The sequence below is a fragment of the Pogona vitticeps genome, chromosome 6 (genome assembly GCF_051106095.1).
Source record: "Pogona vitticeps strain Pit_001003342236 chromosome 6, PviZW2.1, whole genome shotgun sequence".
NCBI lineage: Eukaryota > Metazoa > Chordata > Lepidosauria > Squamata > Agamidae > Pogona > Pogona vitticeps.
In genome coordinates, this window is record NC_135788.1 from 65,158,585 (window position 1) to 65,183,123 (window position 24,539).

The 24,539-nt window shown below is 39.4% G+C and overlaps 1 protein-coding gene across 3 annotated transcripts in view; it reads right to left on the reverse strand.

Annotated features, from left to right (window-relative positions):
• Positions 1-24,539, reverse strand: part of POU6F2 (POU class 6 homeobox 2) — a 414,737-nt gene that overhangs the window by 329,014 nt on the left and 61,184 nt on the right. For 2 of the 3 annotated variants that reach the window (XM_078377478.1, XM_073003767.2), the window contains exon 1: positions 862-1,186. In XM_078377478.1, the coding sequence (XP_078233604.1) occupies positions 862-1,027 (166 nt within the window). In that variant the 5' untranslated portion in view covers positions 1,028-1,186. Of the gene's footprint in view, positions 1-861; positions 1,187-24,539 lie in introns of those variants that run through there. The other variant, XM_073003768.2, reaches the window with a different exon arrangement.

A 24,539-nucleotide genomic window follows, 5' to 3' on the forward strand; every position in this document is an offset into this window, starting at 1 on the left:
GCTGAAGCGCTACACTTCTTTCTTCCCATTTCAGATATGAAACCAATATTCCTGAAAGGCTACATTTTCATTAGCTGTTAACCTTGCTGTTTAAAATATATACTGTATACTGTCATGCATGTTGGGAGGGAAGATTGTTTTCTTTCTAAGTAAACTGATAAAATACATCTTTACGTAACAAGATTTCATTTCCTTCCTCTATTTAAACTACATAATGAATCATGTTTAAACTTACACCAAATAACCCCCAACAGGTTTTTAAACATCATAGTAATAAAAGATGAAAGAAATATTCTAGTGTTTTTAGAAGAGCTACAAACAGGACAAAAAGACGAGACCTGCTTTAAAATTCTTAAGAAAAGTTTACTGTGACTAAGAGTTTTCGGAGAAATCATTTTCATATATGGTTGCCAAAAAATTAAAAGAAAACTAGATTTCTGGCTGCCTACCTGCAAATTTCAATTTATATGCCTAATTCTTAACAAAATCAAACAAGAGATTACTTTTCTGAACAAACACTAACATTCCAAAGACAAAAGATAGCAATCTATGAGCTAGTTGTCCGCAAGTTGCATTCTTGATGTCCTACTGATATGCATGGGACTATTGTGGAACTACTGCCCAGGACTGTGTTTCGCAAATTGCAGCTCAAGTCAACAATGCAATGGCATTTCTCAGACCAAACTTTTGTCAGTCCGGCAAGCAAGCAGAACAGAGAGAGCTTGTGGCTGCTCTTCCACGACGGAAGTTGGTTCTACCAAATACCATTGCCTTTAATCTCCTTTCTCTCTTCTCAGATTCTGTGGCACCAGGGCAGAGAGGCAACAACACTCCAAACGCGAAATACCTAGACAGACTTACCGAAGAGCTTGCTGGGAGTGTCCTCGTTGTCATTTGATTCCACAGGCGCAAGCAGGGGCTCATTCAGCTCGTTGTCTGAAGCAGCTGCCTTGTCCTCACCTCTCAACTCTGCATTCATTTCACTCCGCAGTGACAGCAAGGGCTTACTGACTTGTCCAGCTATCATTGGATCCTAGGATGGGGGGGAAAGAGTGAGGGGGAAAAAGTGGCAGCTTTGGTGTGCGTATTGTGTCTCTCACTCCCTCTCTCTCTCCCTTTCTCTCTCTTACACACACAGACATACACATAGACATACACACACTCTCTCTCTTTCTCTTATCTCTGGCTGCTCCTGCTGTTATTGCTGGCTGCAGTCAAGTGAAGAGCTATTACAGATCCAATGAGTTTTCCATTACTCCCCACCCTATTAAAGCTCAACTAGCATGTGAGAGATTCCGGACGCTTTGGAGAAAAACTTCAGTGAAAGCTACATAACCAACACTGCTTTAATTGTGGGATGTGCTTCTTTGTGTGGATGTTTTTACACCTCTCGTTACTTTAATGCAGCAAGGAGCGGGGGAGTACTGCCAGTGTGGTCCAGCACTGAATTTTTTCTTTTTCTTTGTAAGCTTGTGGATGTCCTAGAGCTCTCTATCAAAACAGAAGTGCATTTTCACTGCAACAGTGTTAATCAAATCAAAAGCAAAGCATCAGCCTTCACAAGAAATAAAAGAAATGTTCCCATTACACTACATAGCAATTTAAAAAGGAAATACAACAGGAGCAACTCATTTCATGATATAAAATCCAGAAAAGAAAATGAAAGGTTTATTCTTTTGTCTTTGGGTTATTAAGCTTCCAAAGTCTACAATCTCACACTTAGAGAAAAAGACACAGAGACAAATTAAACACACACAGAAACGGTTTTAAAAGACAAAACTTGTGAAGAATACTTACAAAATGTTTGCAATCTTTCTTGTGTTTTGAACACTATACTTCCACAATGCATATGCATACATGCAATAGCTATGTTATGTTGTTTAAAAATGTTCCTTGGTTATCTAAATCTATTTTATCTTCTCATTCAGACGAAGAGTGTGTGTGGAAGGGGTAAATTCTGACGTCCAAAAAACAGTCCGTTGTTTGCTTTGCCACTAAATCAACAAAAACGGAAGGACAATGGGGGAGGAAAAAGAATGAGACACACACACACACAAGCAAACTTGTTGTGTGATCCCCACCTATTTATTGCTAAGTTTATGCCTAAATGGTTCTTATGGAGAGAACAGGTGACCAGCATGCAAGTAGGTTGGTTAGCATGTTCCCTGTGCCCATTCACACATTGGTCGATGGTTGCCTATGGTTTTTTTTAATGTATTCATGTCTGAAAAGTGAATTTGATATGACACATGATAATCTATGAAAATGTTAATCAATACAAATAGTTTAAACTGTCATCAAATGCACTTCTTTAGTCAATACTCATATTGCCGAAAACAATGTCACTGTCACCAGGGTTTAATTTGCACAGCACTTAAATATTGGACTCTGTGCATCAATGCACTCTTCTTCAAATACTGTAGGTAAACACATTTTCTCCCTATTTAAGGCTGAAGCACTCAGTACGCATTTAGTTCAAGCCGAATCCTCCCTTTTGAATACCTTGATAGGTCCACTGGAGGGCAAAATTAATACTTAATTGAATCTCACAGTCATCAAAATAATCAATACTTTTTTATTATTTATTCTTTACAGTCTGTTGACTGTTTCAAACCTCAGAGGAAATGGGGTGGGGGAGAATTCATGGCTTTGAAACACTGTCATTTAACAAGGTAATTTTCAGTGGGACATTAGGGGTTGTGAAACATATAATAAAACAAAAATGGTGGCTTATAATAGGAAGAAAGAAAAGAATTATATTTCTGCCATCTAACAAAACAGGATAAATAAAAAAAGAAGCAAGAGCAGGGAGAGAGAAAGGAGGGGAGGAGGGAGGGAGAGAGACTGGCTTTTGAAGGGTTTTATCATATCAAGAGCAGAGCTGAGCTTTCATAATGCTGACATTTCTCATCCTGACAATCCTAAACAAGTGGAAAGGATGAGATCGGAGATATCATCTTTCATCACATTCCCCAGCTTAAGAACCAACATGACAGCTTCTCTCCCCTTTACACTGTTAATTACTAAATAAAATACTACTCTCTGTCAGCATTAGATTATTGCAGATAGAAACCACTAACATTACTCCATTGTTGTTGATGTTGCTATTGTTTTTTAAAAAACCCAGTGATACCTGCCATGAGCTTTTCAGAAAATAAACAGAGCTGTTGTCAATGTATTTGAAATGTAATCAGTGAAATCAATGATGCAAATTCTCATCATTTTCAGGGGAAAAAAATCACTACTATTCATGATATATTAATTTGTGGTATTTTTTCAGAAATTTGGGTGTACACTGCCAAGTATTTATAAGCTTTTATTATGTTTTATTTTTTGCTGATAATTTAGTATTTCAGTGCACTCCGAGAGTCAACCTAGAATATCAATGCCCAGGTTTCAGTATGAGTCAGCAGTACATTTGCACACCTAAAGGCTAGTGTACCTCTTACATTTGTTCTTGGAGGTGTCCCTCTGGCCACACCTTGGATGCATCCTATTTAGATTTGTAACATGCCCTGCACAGGGTAACCTCTAAAATTATATGGGAACTTCAGGTGTTACAGAGTGCTGCAGTCAAACCATTGACCGGCATACATTACAGGAAGCAAGGAGCAAAATTCTTAGCAGAACTAGATTGATTGTGCACCAGCAGTGGTATAATAAAATAAAAATAAATAAATAAATAGTGCCAAAAAAAAAGTGCAGGTACCCATCATAACAGTCTTCATAGCTAGGCACCTCCTCTTAAGGAGAGTCCAAAAATGCAGACAACCAGATTGGTCAACATAAATAAATGAAGAGTAGCTCTTACTTGCCCATTCAAATCCAAACTACCCTCTGTTGCAATAATATACTATTCCTGGGAAAATTAATTTCTTTCTCAACTACTACGATGACTCTGCTGGTAAGCTAGGAAAGAACAGGGAAACCTGGTCAGGAGTGAGGGAGTGGTGATGTCATAGTTCCTTCTACTCAGAAAGTCCCAAGGACTCAACCATATGAGCCCTGGCTCCTCTAAATAAACCACTGTTTACAGCAGCAATTAGAGTGCCTATAAACTTTCATATTATTTTAGGGCAGGCTATATGAAGGATTCAATTCATTTTTTTCAAGCCTGCCTAGGTTGTAAGATCTTTGAAGGATGCCTTTCTTTGGTACCACCATCAGTTGAGACATATTTGAGTGGGCTGCAAGAAATAGCCCTCTCTGTGGCTATTTCTTGCTCCCTGCCAGGAGATGTCAAGCTGGCACCTTCTTGGTCATCCTTGTTCTGGTTGGCAAAGATTTTTTTTACTCATTTAACCATTTTTTTGTGCTTTCAACTGATTTGTTTCTCATTTTAAAATGTTTATATTATAGTTTATATTTGAATGGTTTTCATTCTTAGCAGGCATGAGTGACATTTGAGGGAGGAAGTAGATATGAATTAAATATGTAAATATATAGAAGCACCTTATTATACAAAGAATTTACCTACCAGCCTTTCTCCAAAGACAAGTCATAACCCCATTTTATTCTTGCAACAGCCCTTTGAGGTAAATTGGGCTGAGAGATAGCGAGCAGTATAGCTGAATAGGGGATTTGAATACAGATTACAAAGTCCAAGACTCAGTAACTTCTCCAGTACACATTTTCCATCCTTGGCCTTGTTGCCTCCAGTCTCTTGCCACAGTTCTAGCAGTGCCACTAATATGCTACTTAATTCCAACCACTGCATATTTTTGAGAATATCTCATCTGACAGTTATTTGCATCCAGAACAGATATATGGCAAGGATGTCTCAAAACTTTTCAACCAGGTTCTCACAAAGAACAAATGTGGTAGCAATGAATCATGTTCTTAGCAAATGAGTACAGAAAGTTGGCATGTTAGGATGACACTTAGAACCATTACCCCTGCTTCTAGTTTTCTATATAAAAAGAATACATTTTTACAGTTGGGATGAAGAAAATTAAAGCTGCAAAATCTCATACCAGGTATGAGAACCATTTGGCTATTCAGGTGGTTGATTACAACTTCTGTCAATGTGGCAAGCAATTAAGAGAATCACAGGTCAGCATCTTCTGGTATGCTGAAATTCTTCACTCATGTTATATTCATCTACCTGCCAGGACTCTTCTGAGTAGATACATACAGGAATACGCTGTAACTGCACAGAACATTTTCTAAACATTTTAAGCTAATATATGTAAATAACTATTGCACTTTTCTCTTTAAAAATCATTTATTCTATTTAATTTATTCATTCATTCATTCAGAAACTTTTTCTGTGTGTTATTTTGTGCTATCAAGATAGTATGGTACCATGTTATGTTACTTTAGATCAGGGGTGTCCAACCTTTCACCTTCCCTGGGCCACATTAGAAGATGAAAATTTGGTTTGGGCCGCACATACATTTGGTTTGGGCCACATGGGGGGGGCAGCCCTAGCCGTCCTCCACAGCCCTGCTCCAAGCGCACCTACCGGCAGATGCGATCTCAGACAGCAGAGGCTGCCAGCTTCGACTTTGGCGGCTTTATGTCCCCTCCACTCCCCTCCCACTCCTTCCTTCCCTCTCTCCCCCTCTACTGTTGTGACATGCCCCGGCCACATTCCGGCCGCAAGTGCCAGCAGTGTAACTTGAAACTTTGGGATTTCTTTTAAAATAAAAAATTGCACTGGGCCGCATTACGAGCTGACCTGGGCTGCAGGTTGGACAAGCCTGCTTTAGATGAAGCAGATATAAAGAAGTTAGTATGAAAGGGATAACAGTTTACTTAATTGCTCTCTCAGGGTGCAATCAGACAGAGAAATAAAATGTATTTTGGACCACTTGGGGCATGACTGTCTGGTGCAAGCTATTATATTGTGATCACATGACAGACAGTAGATTGCGAACCACCCTCACTCCAATTTGTGCCCAAGCTGGACCTTTTTGATCAAGCAGCAGAATTATTCTTTTTGGGGGGCTGGGCTGGAACAATTTGTTTAGGGATGAAACAGTCACTATAAGGGGCACGTGAACCCAGGAAAGCAACCCCTTCCAGCAAAATCCAACAGGATCCTTTCTCACTGTCAATCATATTCACAGGAGGAACTGAGAGGAAAAGCTATTTTTTTCCTACTAAAGTTCTCCTTCATTGGGATGAAGATTGTGAAAATTATACACAGTTAACTTACTATCTCATATATTTTGTTCTTATGTGCCATTAAGTCAGAGCTGACTAATAGTGACTCTTATAGGGCTTTCTGGATAAATGAAATATTTAAAGAGTGGCTTTAAAAACAAACACATTCTATGCTATCGAAAAACTGCATTCATTGCATGAACACTTTAAAAGGTTGAAAAGTTTTATAGCAAAAGTATTGCAATCTTAGTAAATCTCCTGCTGATATCAGTCCTGGGTGAGTACTACCCATAAATATCCTTCTGCACTTATTGACTGCATTCAGATGTCATTACAAGCTATCATGTGGTTTGTTGAAGTCAAGACTGTTGTAATGCCCACATTTACCTCTGCAAACAAGCCATGGCTTAATCAGTAACAGACCATAAACTGAACCCATAGCTTGATGTTGGTTTATGAATCCTAGCTTCCTTAACCCAGTGGTTTTCAATCAGTGGTACATGTACTAAGTGGTACATGTACAAAGAACAGAAATTTATTCTCATTAACACAAAGGCATTTTGGAAATGTATTATTCTTTCATTTTTATGCATCCTAAAGTGCTAGAATATATACTTAACAGTAGTTTACATTTCTAAACTATTAATTGAATAAGCATTTTTGTTTGTGTGCATTTACTCCCAAAAATGTGACTTCAGTTTTATAACTTTAATTACATTTCATCAAGTCAATTCCAACTTACAGCAACTCTTTCCAAGGTCTTCTAAGTATATAGTACTCAGACATAGCTTAGCATACTTTTCTTCTGTGGGTTTTCTTAAACTGGTGTTTTGCACCACTGAAAAGCCATGAGCAGGGGGGCATGATTTCTGTGGTGTATACTGTGGACACAGATGGGGCCCATGTTTGGAGAGTAGTATGAGGGAGATCCTGTGTAAAAATCATGTGGATCCATGAGGATCCATCCATCATCTTCATGTTTTTGCACCACTGTAAAGCCATGCGTTGAAGGACCTATAATTTCTGTGGTATAATCTATGGATGCAGGTCCTGACAAAGGTCCGCATAGTCAAAGCTATGGTTTTTCCAGTAGCAATGTATGGAAGTGAGAGCTGGACCATAAAGAAGGCTGACCACCAAAGAACTGATGCTTTTGAATTGCGGTGCTGGAGGAGACTCTTGAGAGTCCCCTGAACTGCAAGGAGATAAAACCTATCAATTCTGATGGAAATTGAGTGCTCACTGGAAGGACAGATCCTGAAGCTGAGGCACCAATACTTTGGCCATCTCTTGAGAAGACTCCCTGGAAAAGCCCCTGATGTTGGGAAAGTGTGAAGGCAAGAGAAGAAGGGGACAACAGAGAACGAGATGGATGGACAGTATCATTGAAGCTACCAACATGAATTTGACCAAACTCTGGGAGGCAGTGGAAGACAGGAGGGCCTGGTGTGCTCTGGTCCATGGGGTCATGAAGAGTTGGACACGACTTAACGACTAAACAACAACAAAATATGGGTGCAAATAGGATTTATGATCTGACAGTGGTTTAGGGAGGATAAGATCTAAAAATCATATGAAAATAATGTGGATTCATAAATGTATGAGTAAACTGGGTAAACGTATTCACAAGTAAACTGAGTAAAATGTGTTTTGAGATCATTCAGAACCATAAAGGGAAGAAACAGTTATTTCACAGTTTAGATGAGTGATCTGCTGTATATTATTACCTATTTTTTTAAATGGCTTTTTAAATATTTTCATAGGCAGGAGCTAAAAATGTGTGTCCAGGAAGGTGTTAAATGCTTTCTTTCCCACGGAAGGCCATGGCATGGTTAAAAGTGACAGACACCTGCCCTGAGGGCTGACTGGAGACACATTCAGAATGCTCTGCTATGCAAATACTTCCTTTGGAATTCTCAGAAGTTATTAAAAAGGCAGTGATTTCAGAAGTTTAAGGGTTAAAGAGCACTAATTAAAGGGTCTGAATTGCAGCCATGAATGGCTCCATCATCCTAAAAGGAAAAAAAAAATCCCTTCCCAAGGGGTTGTTTTTTTCCAGATATGCAAAATTTGTCTTATCCATGTATTTTATCCCTCTTCTATAAATTGTAGATTTATCGTCATTTGTGTCTTTACAGGGGGTAAAAGAGTGTTACTTTTAAAAAAAACATAATTCAAAAACCCTTTGCCCAAATATTCCCAAATTTGGCACAGAGCAAGAGCAGACGTTCTGCTACATGCATGTCAAATTTGCTGCTGATCTGAGGATTTGAGGTCCAGTCTCATAGTTGTTGCTTTTTTTGGTTTGGGGCACCCCTATCTTTTGATTTTGCTTGTAGAATGCTCTTTGCTGTGCTTGCGCAAAATAAATGGCTACACTACTGTTTAGTCATAACAAAATCCCAGTCTTTAACTGCTTCTCCTGTGTTATTGTTCATGGTTTCTTCTTTCTTCAGCAAAACCCTGGAAGAAGATGTCTCTTCACTCACTTCGTATGGCACCTGATGCCTTTTATCTTGGTGTTTCTCTGAGTGCAAGATGAACAAAACTGCTGATGTTTGACTTAAAAAAAAACTTTTATCTTGAGCCAGTCTCCATCAATCAGCCATATTCTTCTTCTGTAGCATCTTATGCCAGAACCTGGTGTCTCCAACGTTTTTCTTTTTCCCAATACTCCCCTTTATGGTTCTATTGAGGGATTTATTTCATCATATTCCCATAACTATGAATTAGAACTTGTCTGTAACTGTCCAGAGACATCCATACCTAATTTCACTCTCTTGCTATCTGGAAATAGGTTCCAGCTAAATATTTTGGATCCACTGTGGCATTTGTCATGTATTATATACATTCATATTTCCTTGATGTTCATGAATAGGAACTCATTCATTGACCTCAAGGATGAAACTTCTGCTGTTTCAACCAACATTCCAGCTCCAGCTTAAGAAGAACGTAGGCCTCCTTGTAGAATATAGACTTCTGAAATTCTGCCTAAAGAATGCAAACCTGTTTGAGCATCTTGAGGCCTCAGGACAACCAATTATCAACGACCCAAGATCCTATGTTCTTCTTTAAAAGATATATCAGGATATAGGCCAAACACGTACAAAATGTTAACAGCTTGTCCAGGCTGTCCAAATGAGGGCTCAGAAAAGACAGCAGGTCCTGTTCTCAGACTATAGCTCACTGGATCAAGTTGTCTGCTGTTTCTTGGAGCTGTCCAGCATCTGATCTCTACAAAGCCAAAACAATATAATTTCCCCTTTAGTCTGCTCCCAAGCTCCTTTGTCCCATTTCCACATTTGAGTTACCACTGCTGCCTGCTGTTGTTGCTTCTCATCTCTCTACATGCTCATTGAAGATCCTGTATGCCATGTACAGCATAAGCAGGGACCAACTATAGGGGTAGTTAATGGCACAGTGCAACATGGGATGTCTGCATATAAATACTGTGGGGTCAGATGATAGGAAAACAATACACTAGCACATTGATTATTCTCGGAGGCTCATGCAAATGAACTTCAGCAACAACACTCTGTATTTTTGTACAGTTGATAAAACAATGTGCAGAGATATCATGACAAAAATTTCACTATTTGCATAGTTACAATGGTATCAAACCAATTAATGTGTTCAAGTTGTCATATCCCCTCTACCACTATTTTAATAACAAACACTAGTATCAGCATTTCTCTGTGTAGCAGGCTATGTTCTTCACTTCTGATGGGATGTCACTAATAACACAATTATTATCAGATATTATTGTGTTGAGTGTTTCTGGGGTAGAACCCACCCATGGGTTCTTCACACTTATCATTGCTCATAGAGAGAAAGTTATGACAGAAGAAGTGGGGCTAGGCACTGTCCTCTAGTCATGCTGATGATGCTGGATAAAATAACACCTGAGTCACAGATATAATTCATGGATCTTTTTCTCAGAATGCTCACTGTACACATTTTTCTTCACTTCTTTACCTCCTCAAAAGAGACCATTGCATTCCATTTCTAAGGCACAGAATCTTGAAAATAGAACTTCTAATGTTTCATCCTCAACATTTTACTGCTTTATCGTGTCAGTTGCTATGACTGCTTTCAGCATTATTATGATCTTTTCTCTGAGGAATTAAAATGTATTGGCATCACTTCCCACTTTAATTACTTCACATACCGGTTCTTTAGGGCTTTCCAAAACCCACCAGTTTCTAACCTCAAGGGGAATTCTAACTCTACTGTCAAGTTAATTCTTCTTACCAGAGAATAACTTTATTATCCTTCCTTCTCCCACTCAATTCCTTGTCAGCACCACCAGCTTTTTATTCCTTCTGGTACACCTTTAAAAATTAAACTCGTATCCTTTGTCATGTGAGAACATCCCAGCTCACAGGGCCACACGTCCACACATTCTCTTCAGACTGGGTCACATGCTGCTTTCCAATGCCACATTCAGAACTTCTGTTTATCTCCATCTCACTGTTTGTGTTCTCTCTTTTTCTGTCAATACTTGAGACACTTCCTGACAAAAGCACATCTTTGCTGATGCATTGTAGCATTGCCCAAACACTGCTGTTTGTCATTCAAAAAGAGATCTATGTTTCTCTCTTCAACTTTCTAGAAGTCACATAATTTTTAGATGAATGATTTTGGTTTTTTTATTCATAACCAAATTGCAAATGCTTCATATACATGGCACTGATGGAAACAGAAGTAACTTTAAATGTATTCTCAAAGGCTTTAATGGCCAGGATCCGATGGTTGTGGGTTTTCCGGGCTGTTTGGCCATGTTCTTAAGGTTTTTCTTCCTAATGTTTCGCCAGTCTCTGTGGTCGGCATCTTCAGAGGACAGGAGTCAGAACTCTCTCTGTGCTCTTTTGCAGTTTGTTTGATAATTGAGTGTGATTATGGTGATCAGCATGTTTTTGTTGTGGGTGTATTGTTGTGACAAGAGGGAGAGATGATCTGTCACTGTGATTAATGGGTGTCGTTAGCTGGTCTTTTATGTGCAGTGATCAGTGGTCCTTGTGGCTGGGTAGAGTTTGTTGACCTTTTTCAGGCTCTATTTTTTAGTGTTGGGAGCCAGGCCTTGTTGAGTTTTAAACTTCTTTTTTGTTGAAGCTCTGCTGGTGTTTGTGGATTTCAATGGCTTCCCTGTGCAGCCTAACATAATGATTGCTGGTGTTGTCCAGTACTTCAGTATTTTGAAATCGAATTTCATGTCCAGCTTGTTTTAGGGTATGTTCAGCTACTGCCGATTTTTCTGGTTGTTTTAGTCTGTTTTAGTCTGTATATATCAGAACGACAAAACGCAGCATTCACACCAGAATCAAAGAACATGAGATACACTGCAGACTAAAACAACCAGAAAAATCGGCAGTAGCTGAACATGCCCTAAAGCAAGCTGGACATTAAATTCTATTTCAAAATAAGGCTTATTTTATGCAGGAAACAGATTTTTAAAAGCAAAGTTTTTTGGTTGGGGCAGAGAACATACAGAAGTGATAATACTCTATAAGCATCTGTGGTATGCATAATATATTTGAGGGAACTACAGATATTACTGAGCACAATTCATAGTTTCTTCCTTGAACACACTGGTGGATAAGGAAAGTATTGGATTGAGAGGGGTTTGATACAATGATATGCCAGTTGTTTGCAATTGACGCTTTGCATATTAAGGTCTGTTATTTTAGTTTGTTGCTTTATAATATTTATCCCATCTATCTGTCTGTCTGTCTGTCTGTCTGTCTGTCTGTCTGTCTGTCTGTCTGTCTGTCTGTCCATCCTTCTATCTATTTAAATGTGTGTAATACAGCAAAATGCTCAAGTGAACAGGTTAGCTTTAATGACCCTTATTGCACATTGGTCTGCTCCCAATGGTAGGACACAGAGGAGGGCCACACTAGAAGATCTCAACGACTGATACAGGTGTCTATAGAGAGAGTTGTCACCCACAGATGTAATAACAAGATAGCAAATTCTACTCTTTTAGACTGTGTTATAATAAAGCCATTCACCCATAGACAAAACCAGTCCAAGCCAAGTGTTTTATTCACACCAGTAATTGAATCACTCCACCACCACCATTTTAACTTATTCCATCGTATGAGCTTCAGTTCCATGTCTACAACAACAGGATCTCAGTTGGGCACTCAATATTAGCTGCCTTGATGAATTCTTGCAGACATGTCCATGCTCTGACATTTTACCATATCCATCTTTACTGAGCCATGGTTACAGTGGCAATACTTCCCCTTTCATTCTTAAAGTGGAAAGCTCATTAACCTTTTCTGGAGACTTTCCAGCAGGTTTTCAGCGTATGCTATGCAGACTTTAATACATGGACTTAGCCTTTTCTTTTTCCTTTCCTCTCCTTGCTTCTTGTGTTGCATGTTGTCACTTCTGACTTATGGTGCTCTAAGAATTAATGACTTCAGATAGTCCTGTCATTAGGAGCCCTGCTTATGTCTTGCAGACTAAGGGCTGTGGCTTCTTTATGGAGTTATCTCATTTTTGGCATTTTCCCCTGCTTCCTTCAGCTGTTCCTCATACTACTGTCTTTTCCAATGGGTCTTGGCTTCTCATGCTATGTCAAAAGTATGATAGCTTCAATCTAGTCATTCAGGTTCCCTGTTCAGGGTTGATTTGATTAAAAACATATTTATTTGCCTTTCTGGTGGTGCATGATATCCCTATAGCTTCCTGCAACACCCATTTCAAATGAATTGATGTACCAGCTTTCTTCTTTTTCCAGCTTTCACATTTGTAGGAATGTATGAGTTTGGCTTTTGTTCCCAGTGATATAATCTTACCATTTCCCCTAAAATAAGACCTAACCTGAAAATAAGCCCTAGTATGATTTTTAGGATGCTCATAATATAAGCCTTTCCCCCAGTTAAGTGAAACCCTGCCCTCCACCCTTGTGCAGCAACCAGAAGATGACATGACTGCATTTGAATAAATGTAGATTGTTGTACATGAAAAAATAAAACATCCCCTGAAAACAAGCCCTAATGGGGTTTTTTGGAGCAAAAATTAATATAAGACCCTGTCTTATTTTCAGGGAAACAGGGTATATTTAAGACTAAATTTTGGTTCCTTTATAATTGCCTTTCCAAGACAAAGTCTTCTTCTGATTTATTACCTAAATCTCCATTTGGATCGATGATTGGATCAAGGTATAGAAAAGTCTTAGCAATTTCAATTTCTTCATTGCCAACATTAAAGTTATGCAATTCTTCTGTAGCCATTATTTTTACTCTTTTAAGGTTAATCCTGTTCTTGCCCTTTCCTCTTTAATCATCACCAGTAGCCATTTCAAGTCATTGCCGTTTTCTGCCAGTAATACGGTGTCATCTGCATATCTCAAATTGTTGTTTTTCTCCCACCAGGGTTATATCCTCCTTCCTTTGAATCTAATTCATCTCTTCATATGATATATATGTGTGTGTGTGTGTGTGTGTGTGTGTGTGTGTGTGTGTTTAGCCTGTATATATATATATACAGGCTAAACATCACAACAAAGTAGTAGCACATTCATTCCTTTTACAGTGACCCACAGCTTTTCACAATACCTACAGTCAAAAGCTTTACTGTAATCTGTAAGATAGAAACTGATTTACTACTGAAGTGCTTTGCTGTACTCCAGTGTCCAACATATATTTGCATTTCGAATGTAATGCCTCTTTGTGTTCTGAATTCAGCATGAAAGCCTTTCTAGTAAAATCTTGAGCATCGCTTTACTTGCATAGTAAATTAACATAATGGAGTTATGGAGTATATATTTTAATTGTATTTTAATTGTTCTTGTTATTATATTTTAATTGTTGTAAGCCGCCCAGAGACCTTTGGGTAGAGTGGGCGGCATATAAGTTAAATAAATAAATAAATAAATAAATACTGAAATCTTGCTGTGGACAATATGCTGTTGCACACCTCTGCCTATGCTATGGAAATGATATTTTCAGCAGCAGATTACAATTAATTAAAGGCCTCATTTTTCAATTTTGGGATGCACACAACATTTTCTCACTTCATACGAGATGCATGTTCCCTCCAAAACAAAAAAGGAACTGTTTAATTCAACAGCAATCTCCTACTAATGATGACATAGTCCTATTGCACAGGCAGAGCAGCACAATAGGATAATGACCAGTATGTACAAGAGAGAGAGATTTACATTCTTCTTCTTCTTCTTCTTCTTCTTCTTCTTCTTCTTCTTCTTCTTCTTCTTCTTCTTCTTCTTCTTCTTCTTCTTCTTTTACACTAAGCATTCATCTCATCCATCTTTCCCTCAGTCATCCATCGAGGCTTTTTGGATTCTTCTCGGATAACATCTCTGGTTTAAATCCCCAGTTATTTTGGTTCATGGTCAAGTGAGGTTAATAATACAAACATTTTCATTGCATAGTCTTTAAATTCTTCAGGAATGTTATTTAAATGTAAGTTGGAATTATCACTGTTTTAGTGAGTATGACATTTACTTTAATTTTTGATACATCAGTTCAAGATCTGCAGCACAGTCTGCTCCTGGGCCTGTTTTTACAGAGACAGTTGAGCAACTCTGTCTTCTGCTTCCAGTTATATACCGTAATCTATTTTGATTTTGATTTTAGCCATATTAGAACTGCTGGATCGCTAGTGGTTTTAGGTATCTGGCAGCAGCCAGAGTTTGGGACTTTGATTCCCCACTGTGTCTCCTTGACAGGAACTGAACTTGATCATCCATAAGGTCCTTTCCAGCTCTGCAATTCTAAGGTGATGATGATCTGGTGATGTCCATGTGTGCATTTGTCTGTTAGATTGCATTAAGATGTTTCGTTCTACTGTGTTTCCAACTTCTTCATTCCACTCACATTGATCATCAGCTCATCCTGCTTTGGCTTGTGATCAATGTCTTTTTGGACATTCACATAAAAGCTTTCTAGTTCTTCTTTAGCCTCTCCAGTAGAAGCATAAACCTCAATGATGGAATTATGTTTATAGGCTCTCTGTAAAACCTGATTTATATTATTTGCATTATTTGATATTATTGCCCATTCTGCTGAAGACTTCCAACATCTCATGAATTGCTTTAGCAAGGCCTGCCAAGACTTTGGATTAACAATCAGCCTGAAGTCATGGGCCAGGGCGTGGACTCACCTCCCTCTATTAACATCTCCACGCAAGAATTGGAGGTTGTTCATGACTTTGTGTACCTTGGCTCAACGATCTCAGACACACACTCTATAGATGATGAGCAGGATAAACACATTGGCAAAGCAGCCACCATGTTCTCTAGACTCACAAAGAAAGTATGGCTTAATAAGAAGCTGACGGCATATACCAAGATCCAGGTCTATAGAGCCTGTCTCCTGAGCACACTCCTGTACTGTAGTGAGTCCTGGACCCTTTGTGCATGGCAGGAAAGGAAGCTGAACATGTTCCATATGCGTTATCTCCAACACATTTTTGGTATCACCTGGCAGGACAATGTTCCAAATAGAACAGTCCTAGAATGAGCTGGAATTTTTAGCATGAATACATTACTGAAACAGTGACGTCTACGTTGGCTCAGGCATGTCGTGAGAATGGCTGACGGCTGGATTCCAAAAGATCTCCTGTATGGAGAATTAGTGCAGCGAAATCGCCCCAGAGGGAGACCACAGCTGTGATACAAGGATATCTGCAAGTGTGATCTGAAGGTCTTAGGAATGGACCTCAACAGATAGGAAACCTTGACATCTGAGCGTTCAGCCTGGAGGCAGGCGGTGCATCATGGCCTCTCCCATTTTGAAGAGACCCTTGTCCAGCAAGCCGAGGCAAAGAAGCAGTTCCAAAACCAGCAAAATCAGGGAGCTGGACAGGGGACAGATTGTATATGTCTTCAGTGTAGAAGGGATTGTCACTCTCGAATTGGCCTTCTCAGCCACACTAGACGCTGTTCCAAGTTCTCTATTAAGAGCACGCTACCACAGACTCTCAAGACTGAAGGGTGCCTAATCTAAAATTTGATATTATTTGCATTATTTGATATGATTAAATCTCCTAGCACACTAGCCTACAAAGTTATTGCGGTTCACTTTCAGCCTAATTTTGTGCTAGGTTTAAGTCACCTTAATATTGCAGTGAGGAATCTGCAGTCCCCAGATGTTGAATACTACTTTCATCACCCTTTACCACTGGCCAGGATGACTAGGACTGATGAGGACTTCAGTACAACAACATCTGGAGGCTACTATTTCCCTGCTCCTGTTTTAATACCTATAATTTCATTCTCAGCACACATAGCACATTACTCAGTCTACAGTCTAGATGGCTGTGACATGAAAATCACTGATAAATTTAAAGTGAACCACATGCTCTGATTACCATTGGAAGTAGTCCTGGCAAGAGAGGCGATGTTTAATCTCCCAAGTTTGGTACCTGTTTTCCGTTCTTGTTATATAATGATCTTCCTATTTCAATAAGAGGAAATGGTATTCTAATAAAAACAAAAATATGTAGCTTTCATTATTATTTTTTCCCAAAGTACAAATCTTATTTGCAAAAATTGGCAAAACCGCTGACAGTTTTCCATTTCCATTCAAGGGTAACTAGCACAACCCTTCTTACTGGACAATTCCTTTGGTTTTCTTGAAACAGAAAATCAGTCCTGACATTGTATGTCATTTGCTTTGATAATTTCATATTTTGTTTTTAAACAGGAGCTGATCATGTGTTCATTTAAACAACGGGTCATCTTCCCATCTTCATCAAACAAAGCTGGGTCTTACCAAGTCTAAGCATCTAATTTGTGCTTGCTGAAGAAAACAATTGGAAAGAATGGTTGTGATCTTCCAGCCACTAAAGAAGGGAACAACATTTTTGCTGTCTAAAAAAAGTGCTGGATTGCATTTAATGGCATTGTGCTAGCCTTCTGTTGCTTTAATATAGGTTTCTATCAACTTTCATAAAAACAAACATCAGACATAGAGAGTTTTGAGCATTCCATTGACAACCAAGCATAAAGATATGAAGCCCCCACTGAACAAAGTAATAGCCTTTCTTCCAAAAGGGTGACCGTTCCATCAAGCACTTTTATCTAACAGATGGAAGTCACTACTTTTTGGTCCACCATTGGCTCTGTCACTAACTGGCAGCTAGGCATGGCTACAATCATCTACACTGCATACAAGATTCAGCTGCCTGCAAAGTGGGTTGTGAAAAGTCTGCGTAATTTCATTCTCCAAAAATCAAAGGTGGAGCCTTTTAATGATGCATTGCTTTCACACTGAGCATTCATTTGCCAAGTACCACTCAATTTCTCAACAAAACCAAGCAAAAACCCACCAGAACAACACGGATCATCTTTTAACGCTGCAATCATGAATTTATTTGCCTGGGGAATTAGTCCTCTTGATCTTAGTGGACATGGGCAGCTCATAGTCTGAGCTGGGAAAAGGTGACTCATCTCCAAATTTCAGGAAGAAGTGCTTTCTCTCACTTGGACCACAGGTGACCTATGTTGGTGGGGCATCTCTCTGAGTAGAAATGGATAGGGTTGCACTGTGTATCTCCTACCTTATCCTGGTGTAATTTCAGGGCCTTTCTCTTATAAGCTGAATCTCAGCAACTGTTATTAGATGCCAAAGAAGTGAAGTAATTTAGCTAGCACTGGGTGTACTACACAGCCATATGAACACTAATTGGTACTATTGATTAGGTAGGCAACTTTAGCAGGTCTGGTGGTCACTTTTCTGCCCTGGGATATTCCAGGAGCTGCACCAACTGCCTAGAAGAAAGAAAGAAAGGAAGAAAGAAAGAAAGAAAGAAAGAAAGAAAGAAAGAAAGAAAGAAAGAAAGAAAGAAAGAAAGAAAGAAAGAAAGAAAGAAAGAAAGAAAGAAAGAAAGAAAGAAAGAAATCAAAAGTAGCCAGAAATCATTTTCAGTTTTGAAAAATAATGTTCAAAATGACTTTCTTGTTAAACACTGCAGGAGGGGTTATGTCATATTTGAAAGATGAATCACTGCTCCCAGAGACTTCCAGGAAAACCAATTCATATTTTTCCTCTGGATAAAAATTCTTTTTTCTTTTCTTTTTGGTAGAGGATGGGACAGTCTAATCAGGTTACACCTGGCCCACCTTTGCCACACACATAGTAGTGGCAGTACTAAGAGCAGTAATAGAAGTAGCAGTATTAGTCCATAATGATGGTGGTAGTGGTAGCTGTAGAAGAAACAGTAACAATATGGTACTTGAAAAAGGATTAGTACTGAGACAATGGCAGTAATACCAATTTCTGCAGTAATATAATGCATAGAACCTAGTCCCATATACAGTATTTGAATAAGGGTTTGCATCTTAAATATTCTGATATTATCCAAAATGTTGTTATTTTTGCAGCATTATCTTGCCATGAGTTGTAATAACATGTAATAATCTATCAAGTGATATCACTGTAGACACAACTTATTTTGTTGGACTACAGATCTCAGAATCCTCCAGCTAACATGGCCGGTGGATAGGCTGGTACAGGGTTTCTGGGAATTGTAGAACAGACAAGTCACTTTTCCGCTGTGGCAACAAAGGCCACGGAAGCTAAAGCACATTAAGAGTTCCGCCTGCTAGTTTTGAAGGCACCAATCCCTGACTTCCATGCAGAGCTGTGCTTGTCAGTCAGTACTGGCAGAGGCTGGTGGCATGGCATGTGCCATCTTGGGCGGCTGAGGAAGTTTCCCTTAGCTGTCTAAATGGATAGGAGGGAAGAGAATTTTATTCCAGTCTAAATAGGAATGATTTAAGTGCACTGCTCACTGCTGAGGCCTGACAGTCTTATCCAACTTTTGCCCATGTGTGGGGTTTTTTTTTTTTCAAATAAACACAATGTATGATTGTAATTTCCATGGCAGTGATGATGGTTGCATTTCCCTATTCTTATGTCACAAATGTGTTGGAGGCAGTTTAAAGCATGAGAACAGATCCAGGTTCCCAGGTGGTGATTCTGTTTATAGGAACAGAGGATTAAAGATTATGCACTTTTCCAGCTCAGGGGTGTTTGCTCCCAGATAACAGGCAGGGTCACATGGAGACATATGTCCACATGGTTAACCCAGTGCTGTCAGCAAAGGTTACATCAGTTGGCAGCTGGATTGGCTGATGGTGATCTGTCTTCTGTGTTAGCACCAGGGTCATGGTAGCTGCAATCCACTTGTCCCATTTTAATGGATACTTTTCAGTTGGTGCAGTTGGAGGATATGGACAAGATTCTTGGAGAAGTGAAGGCCCTCATATGTGTGCTGCATCCTTGCCCTTCCTGGTCCATAAAAGAAGCCAGAGGGGGAATAGATGAGTGAGTACAGGGAGTGGTAAATGCCTCCTTCCAGCAAGGTAGGATCCCAGCTTGATTTTAGGAGCCAGTAGTATGACCATTACTGAAGAAGCTCTCCCTGGATCACAATTTCCTGGACAACTATCAGCCAGTCTCAAATATTCCATTTCTGGGCAAGGTGCTGGACTGTGTGGTGGTTTCTCAGCTCCAGGGATTTCTGGATGCAGTGAATTATTTAGATCCATTTCAATCTGATTTCAGGCATGGTTATAGGATAAAGACTGCTTTGGTTTCCTTCGTGGACAAACTATGCTGGGAATTGGTAGGAGGATTGTGTGCCTCTTGGTTCTGTTGGACCTCTCAGTGGCTTTTGAAACCATTGACCATGATATCCTTCTGGGATGGGACTTGGAGGCACTAGTTGACAATGGCTCTGGTCCTTCCTGGAAGGAAGAACTCAGAAGGTGGCACTGGGGAACTCCTGCTCAATACCCTGGCCATTGGCCTGTGGTGTCCCTAAGGGTTCTGCTTTCTCCCCCATGCTTTCTAATATCTACATGAAACTGCTGGGAGAGGCTGTCCAGAGTTTTGTGGTTTAGTGAAAGCAATATGCAGATGACATACAATTCTATCTCTCCATTCCATTTAATTCCAAGGAAGCCATATTGGTTCCAAACCAGTGCTTGACATCGGTAATGGGCTGGATGAGGGCAAACAAACTGAAACTTAATCCAGACAAGACAGATGTGCTACATGGGGTTACATTCCCCCTGAAAACTCAGGTTTGGAATTGGGTATACTCCTGGACTCATCCCTGAGCCTAGATGCCCAGGTTTTGGGGGTGGCCACGATTGCTTTTGCATAGTTAAAACTGGTGCTCCAACTGTGTCCATTCCTTGGGATGTCTGATTTGGCTACAGTGATGCATGCCTTAGTTACATCCCATCTGGATCACTCTAGCATACTCTGTGTGGGGCTGCCTTTTAAGACAGCTTGGAAACATCAGCTGGTGTAAAATTCAGCAGCCAGACTACTAACTGGGGCCAGTAATAGGAATCATTTAATGCCCCTGTTACAACACCTGCACTGGCTACCAATCCATTTCTGGAACCAATTCAAAGTGCTGGTCATTACCTATAGCACAGCCTGCCTAGTTCCTCCCTATAAAGCTCTCTACAACTTGGATTCAGGATATCTGAAGGGCTGTATCTCCCCATATGAGCCTTCTCAGTGTCTAAGATCATTAGAGGAGGCCTTCCTATTGGTTCCATTGCCAGAACAGGCATAGCTGATGGGGACATGGGAGAGGGCCTTCTTTGTGGCAGCTCTCCCTAGGGAGATCAAGCTGGCCTTTATCTTTTATCTTTCTACCAACAGCTGAAGACCCATCTCTTCAGATAGGCTTTTTGCAATCTTGATTGAATCCCTGAATGCCTTCTTAGAGTTAAGATAGTTTTTAATGTTTACTTGCTTTTGATTATTGAATTGTATTTTAATTTGCATACAGTTTAATTTTTTTAATCTTTAAATTATTATGTTTTTAAATCTATTTCTTTTAATATTGTGAGCCTCCTTGAGTCCCCTTATTAGATTAAAGATGGTATATAAAACAAACAACAACAACAACGATGACAACAACAACGACAACCATTTGAAAATAAATTAAACAATTGGAAAAATAAACCACTACATGGACAACACCCGAGAAATTTTGATGGAAAGCATGATCATAAGTCATCATGGTCATGGCTAAAACTGGGGACCATTAAGAAAGAAATCAAAGGCTTGATTTTTGCTGCAAAAGAACAAGCACTCCAAAGCAATGGGATAAAAGCTAAGATTCAAGGAATTAGTGCTAAAAGCAATTGTTGACTCCGCCAAGAAAAAGATGAAACTGTGTCACACCTCATCTGCAAATGTCCAAAGACTGCATAAACAGATTACAAAACTAGACATGATAGAGTGGCAAAATTAGTACACTGGTCATTACACAAAAAATATAACTTGACAGCCTCTAAAAACCTGAGGGAACATCAAGTTGAGAAGGTGTCAGAAAATGACAAAGTTCAAGATCTTGTGGGATTTCTGAATCCAAACTGATAGACATTTTGAATATAACACACTGGACATAGTAGTAATAGAATGAAGAAATGTCTGGATCATTGATCATTGCAATTCTAGGGGATGCCAGAGTTGAAAATTAAGAATTGGAAAAACTAACAAAATACAGAGACCTGGCAATCGAAACATCTCGCTTGTGAATGAAACACACTTCAGTGGTCCCCATAATCATTGGGGCTTTGGGAACAATATCAAGAAATTTCACACAATAGTATAAGCTGTTGCAGATATCAAGAATAACACCATCAGAGCTACAAAAACGGCAATATTTGGGTAAGCATCGATACTGTGCCGATATTTAACAGATACTTAGGGTTTTGGCTAAAATATGTACCTGTGGACCGAGAACTGGATTCCGAAGAGGCAGAGGAACTAGAAACCAAATTGCTAACATGTGCTGGATAATGGAGAAAGTCAGAGAGTTCCAGAAAAATATCTACTTCTGCTTCATTGACTATGCAAATGCCTTTGACTGTGTGAAACACAGCAAACTAGGGCAAGTCCTTAAAGAAATGGGAGTGCCTGACCACCTTATCTATCTCCTGAGAAACCTATATGTGGGACAGGAAGCAACAGTTAGAACTGGATATGGAACAACTGATTAGTTCAAAATTGGGAAAGGAGTACGACAAGGCTATATATTGTCCCCCAGCTTATTTAACTTAGATGCAGAATACATCATGCGGAAGGCTGGACTGGAGGAATCCCAAGCCGGAATTAAGATTGCCGGAAGAAATATCAACAACCTCCAATATGCAGATGATACCACTCTGATGGCAGAAAATGAGGAGGAATTAACGAACCTTGTAATGAGGGTGAAAGAGGAGAGTGCAAAAAACAGCCTGAAACTCAACATCAATAAAACTAAGATCATGGCCACTAGTCCCATCACCTCCTGGGAAATAGAAGGGGAAGATATGGAGGCAGTGACAGATTTTATTTTCCTGGGCTCCATGATCACTGCAGATGGAGGCACGAAATTAAAAGACGCCTACTTCTTGGGAGGAAAGCGATGACAAACCTTGACAGCATTTTAAAAAGCAGAGACATCACCTTGCCAACAAAAGTCCGAATAGTCAAAGCTATGGTTTTTCCTATAGTGATGTATGGAAGTGAGAGCTGGACCATAAAGAAAGCTGACCACCGAAGAATTGATGCTTTTGAATTGTGGTGCTGGAGGAGGCTCTTGAGAGTCCCCTGGACTGCAAGGAGAACAAATCTATCAATTCTAAAGGAAATCAACCCTGAGTGCTCATTGGAAGGACAGATCCTGAAGCTGAGGCTCCAGTACTTTGGCCATCTCATGAGAAGAGAAGACTCCTTGGAAAACACCTTGATGTTAGGAAAGTGTGAAGGCAGGAGGAGAAGGGGATGACAGAGGATGAGATGGCTGGACAGTGTCTGCGAAGCAACCAACATGAATTTAACACAACTATGGGAGGCAGTGGAACATAGGAGGGCCCGGTGTGCTCTGAGCCATGGGGTCACGAAGAGTCGGACACGACTAAATGACTAAACAATGAAGACGTTATAGAATACCAGTCAATGTTTTTATAATTTTGAATAATAATCAATCTGTGGCCAGTTTTGCTCCAATCAAGTTTTATGACCTGTGTTTTTAATGCTGTTGCCTCCAATATCACTGTAGCTCAGCTGTTAATCAAGTTGGTGGACAATTACATCAAAATAATGCCTTGTGGAAAATTGGCGCTGAGACTTCAGTTTAAAGACTGCAAATCAATGAATGGTATGATAGCCACTGACAACACAGTTTTACTTGTATGGCTTCTGCTTTACTGCTGTAAGAACTACAATAGATTTGAAAGTTACTCTTCTTTAATCCTAAGCATTTTCCTCCCCCTGGGAGGTTGATCATGGCTGTTTGCAACAGAATCAGCATCCCACCAGGAAAGAGAATGCTGGTTCCATGGGAAGGGATCACATGATTAGCTCTACCCAAATGATTGCAGCCATTTTGATATGATAAGTGTCCCATGGGATAATGCACTGAAAAAGGATGAAGAAGGCACTAATGTGATGAGTAAAGCACTGGTTCTTAACCTTGGGTTACTCAGGAGTTTTGGACTGCAACTCCCAGAAGCCTTCACCACCAGCTGTCCTGACTGGGGTTTCTGGGAGTTGCAGTTCAAAAGCATCCGAGTAACAAAGGTTACGAACCTCTGGTGTAAAGTATACTATACTATCTCAGTGTACTATACCAGAAAGTTAGAAACAACTATTAAAGTACAAGTTATCTGCCTTCAGAGGCTTGAATCACACTGAACTGATAATAATTTATTAAGAAGTTACATTTCACAGAGTACATATGACCAACTGTTAAGCCAACCTTCTTCTGTTAAAACTACTATCATCATTCTATCCTGTCTTTCATATGCTGGCACAAAGCTTATGACTGGACACATCTTAGGCATGTGCCTGGTCACACCACACAAGTTACACAAAACCTATGCAATCATCAATAGGATTCCAGCCAATACGTAATCCAAAACCAAGAAAAAGAGATAATAGGGCAAGTTAAAAGAACAGCAAAAGTTAGAGAAAGGTTAAATTATCACCCTGCCAATTTATAAAGAGAATTTTACATATAACAGGTGAAGATGTGAGCTACCATGTGAAAAATGGTATATTTGCTTTTACTTGGTGATAAAAGATTAAATTGTAAGATATCAAAAAGTATAAAGGTATTTGTAAAAATATTATTTAAGATACTTCCAGGAAAATATAGATATAAGCAAAGTTGGCATCCTGTAGATTACAAACTTGGTTTTTATTTTAAGAAATCTAAAAATTAAACACAGTACTGTACTTCCAGAATCAAGGAAAAGATTGATTTGTCATATATACATAGTGCAACACTTCCTTCTAATTTGAAGCTACTCAACTCTTCTTTCTAGATGTCACAAACGTGGGGAAGAGTTTAAGCTTGACCATGAACTACAAGTTCACAGAGCTGAAGACTCTCCTTGAACTCCAGTGCAGTGAGTCTCATGAAGGGCAAAAAAATCT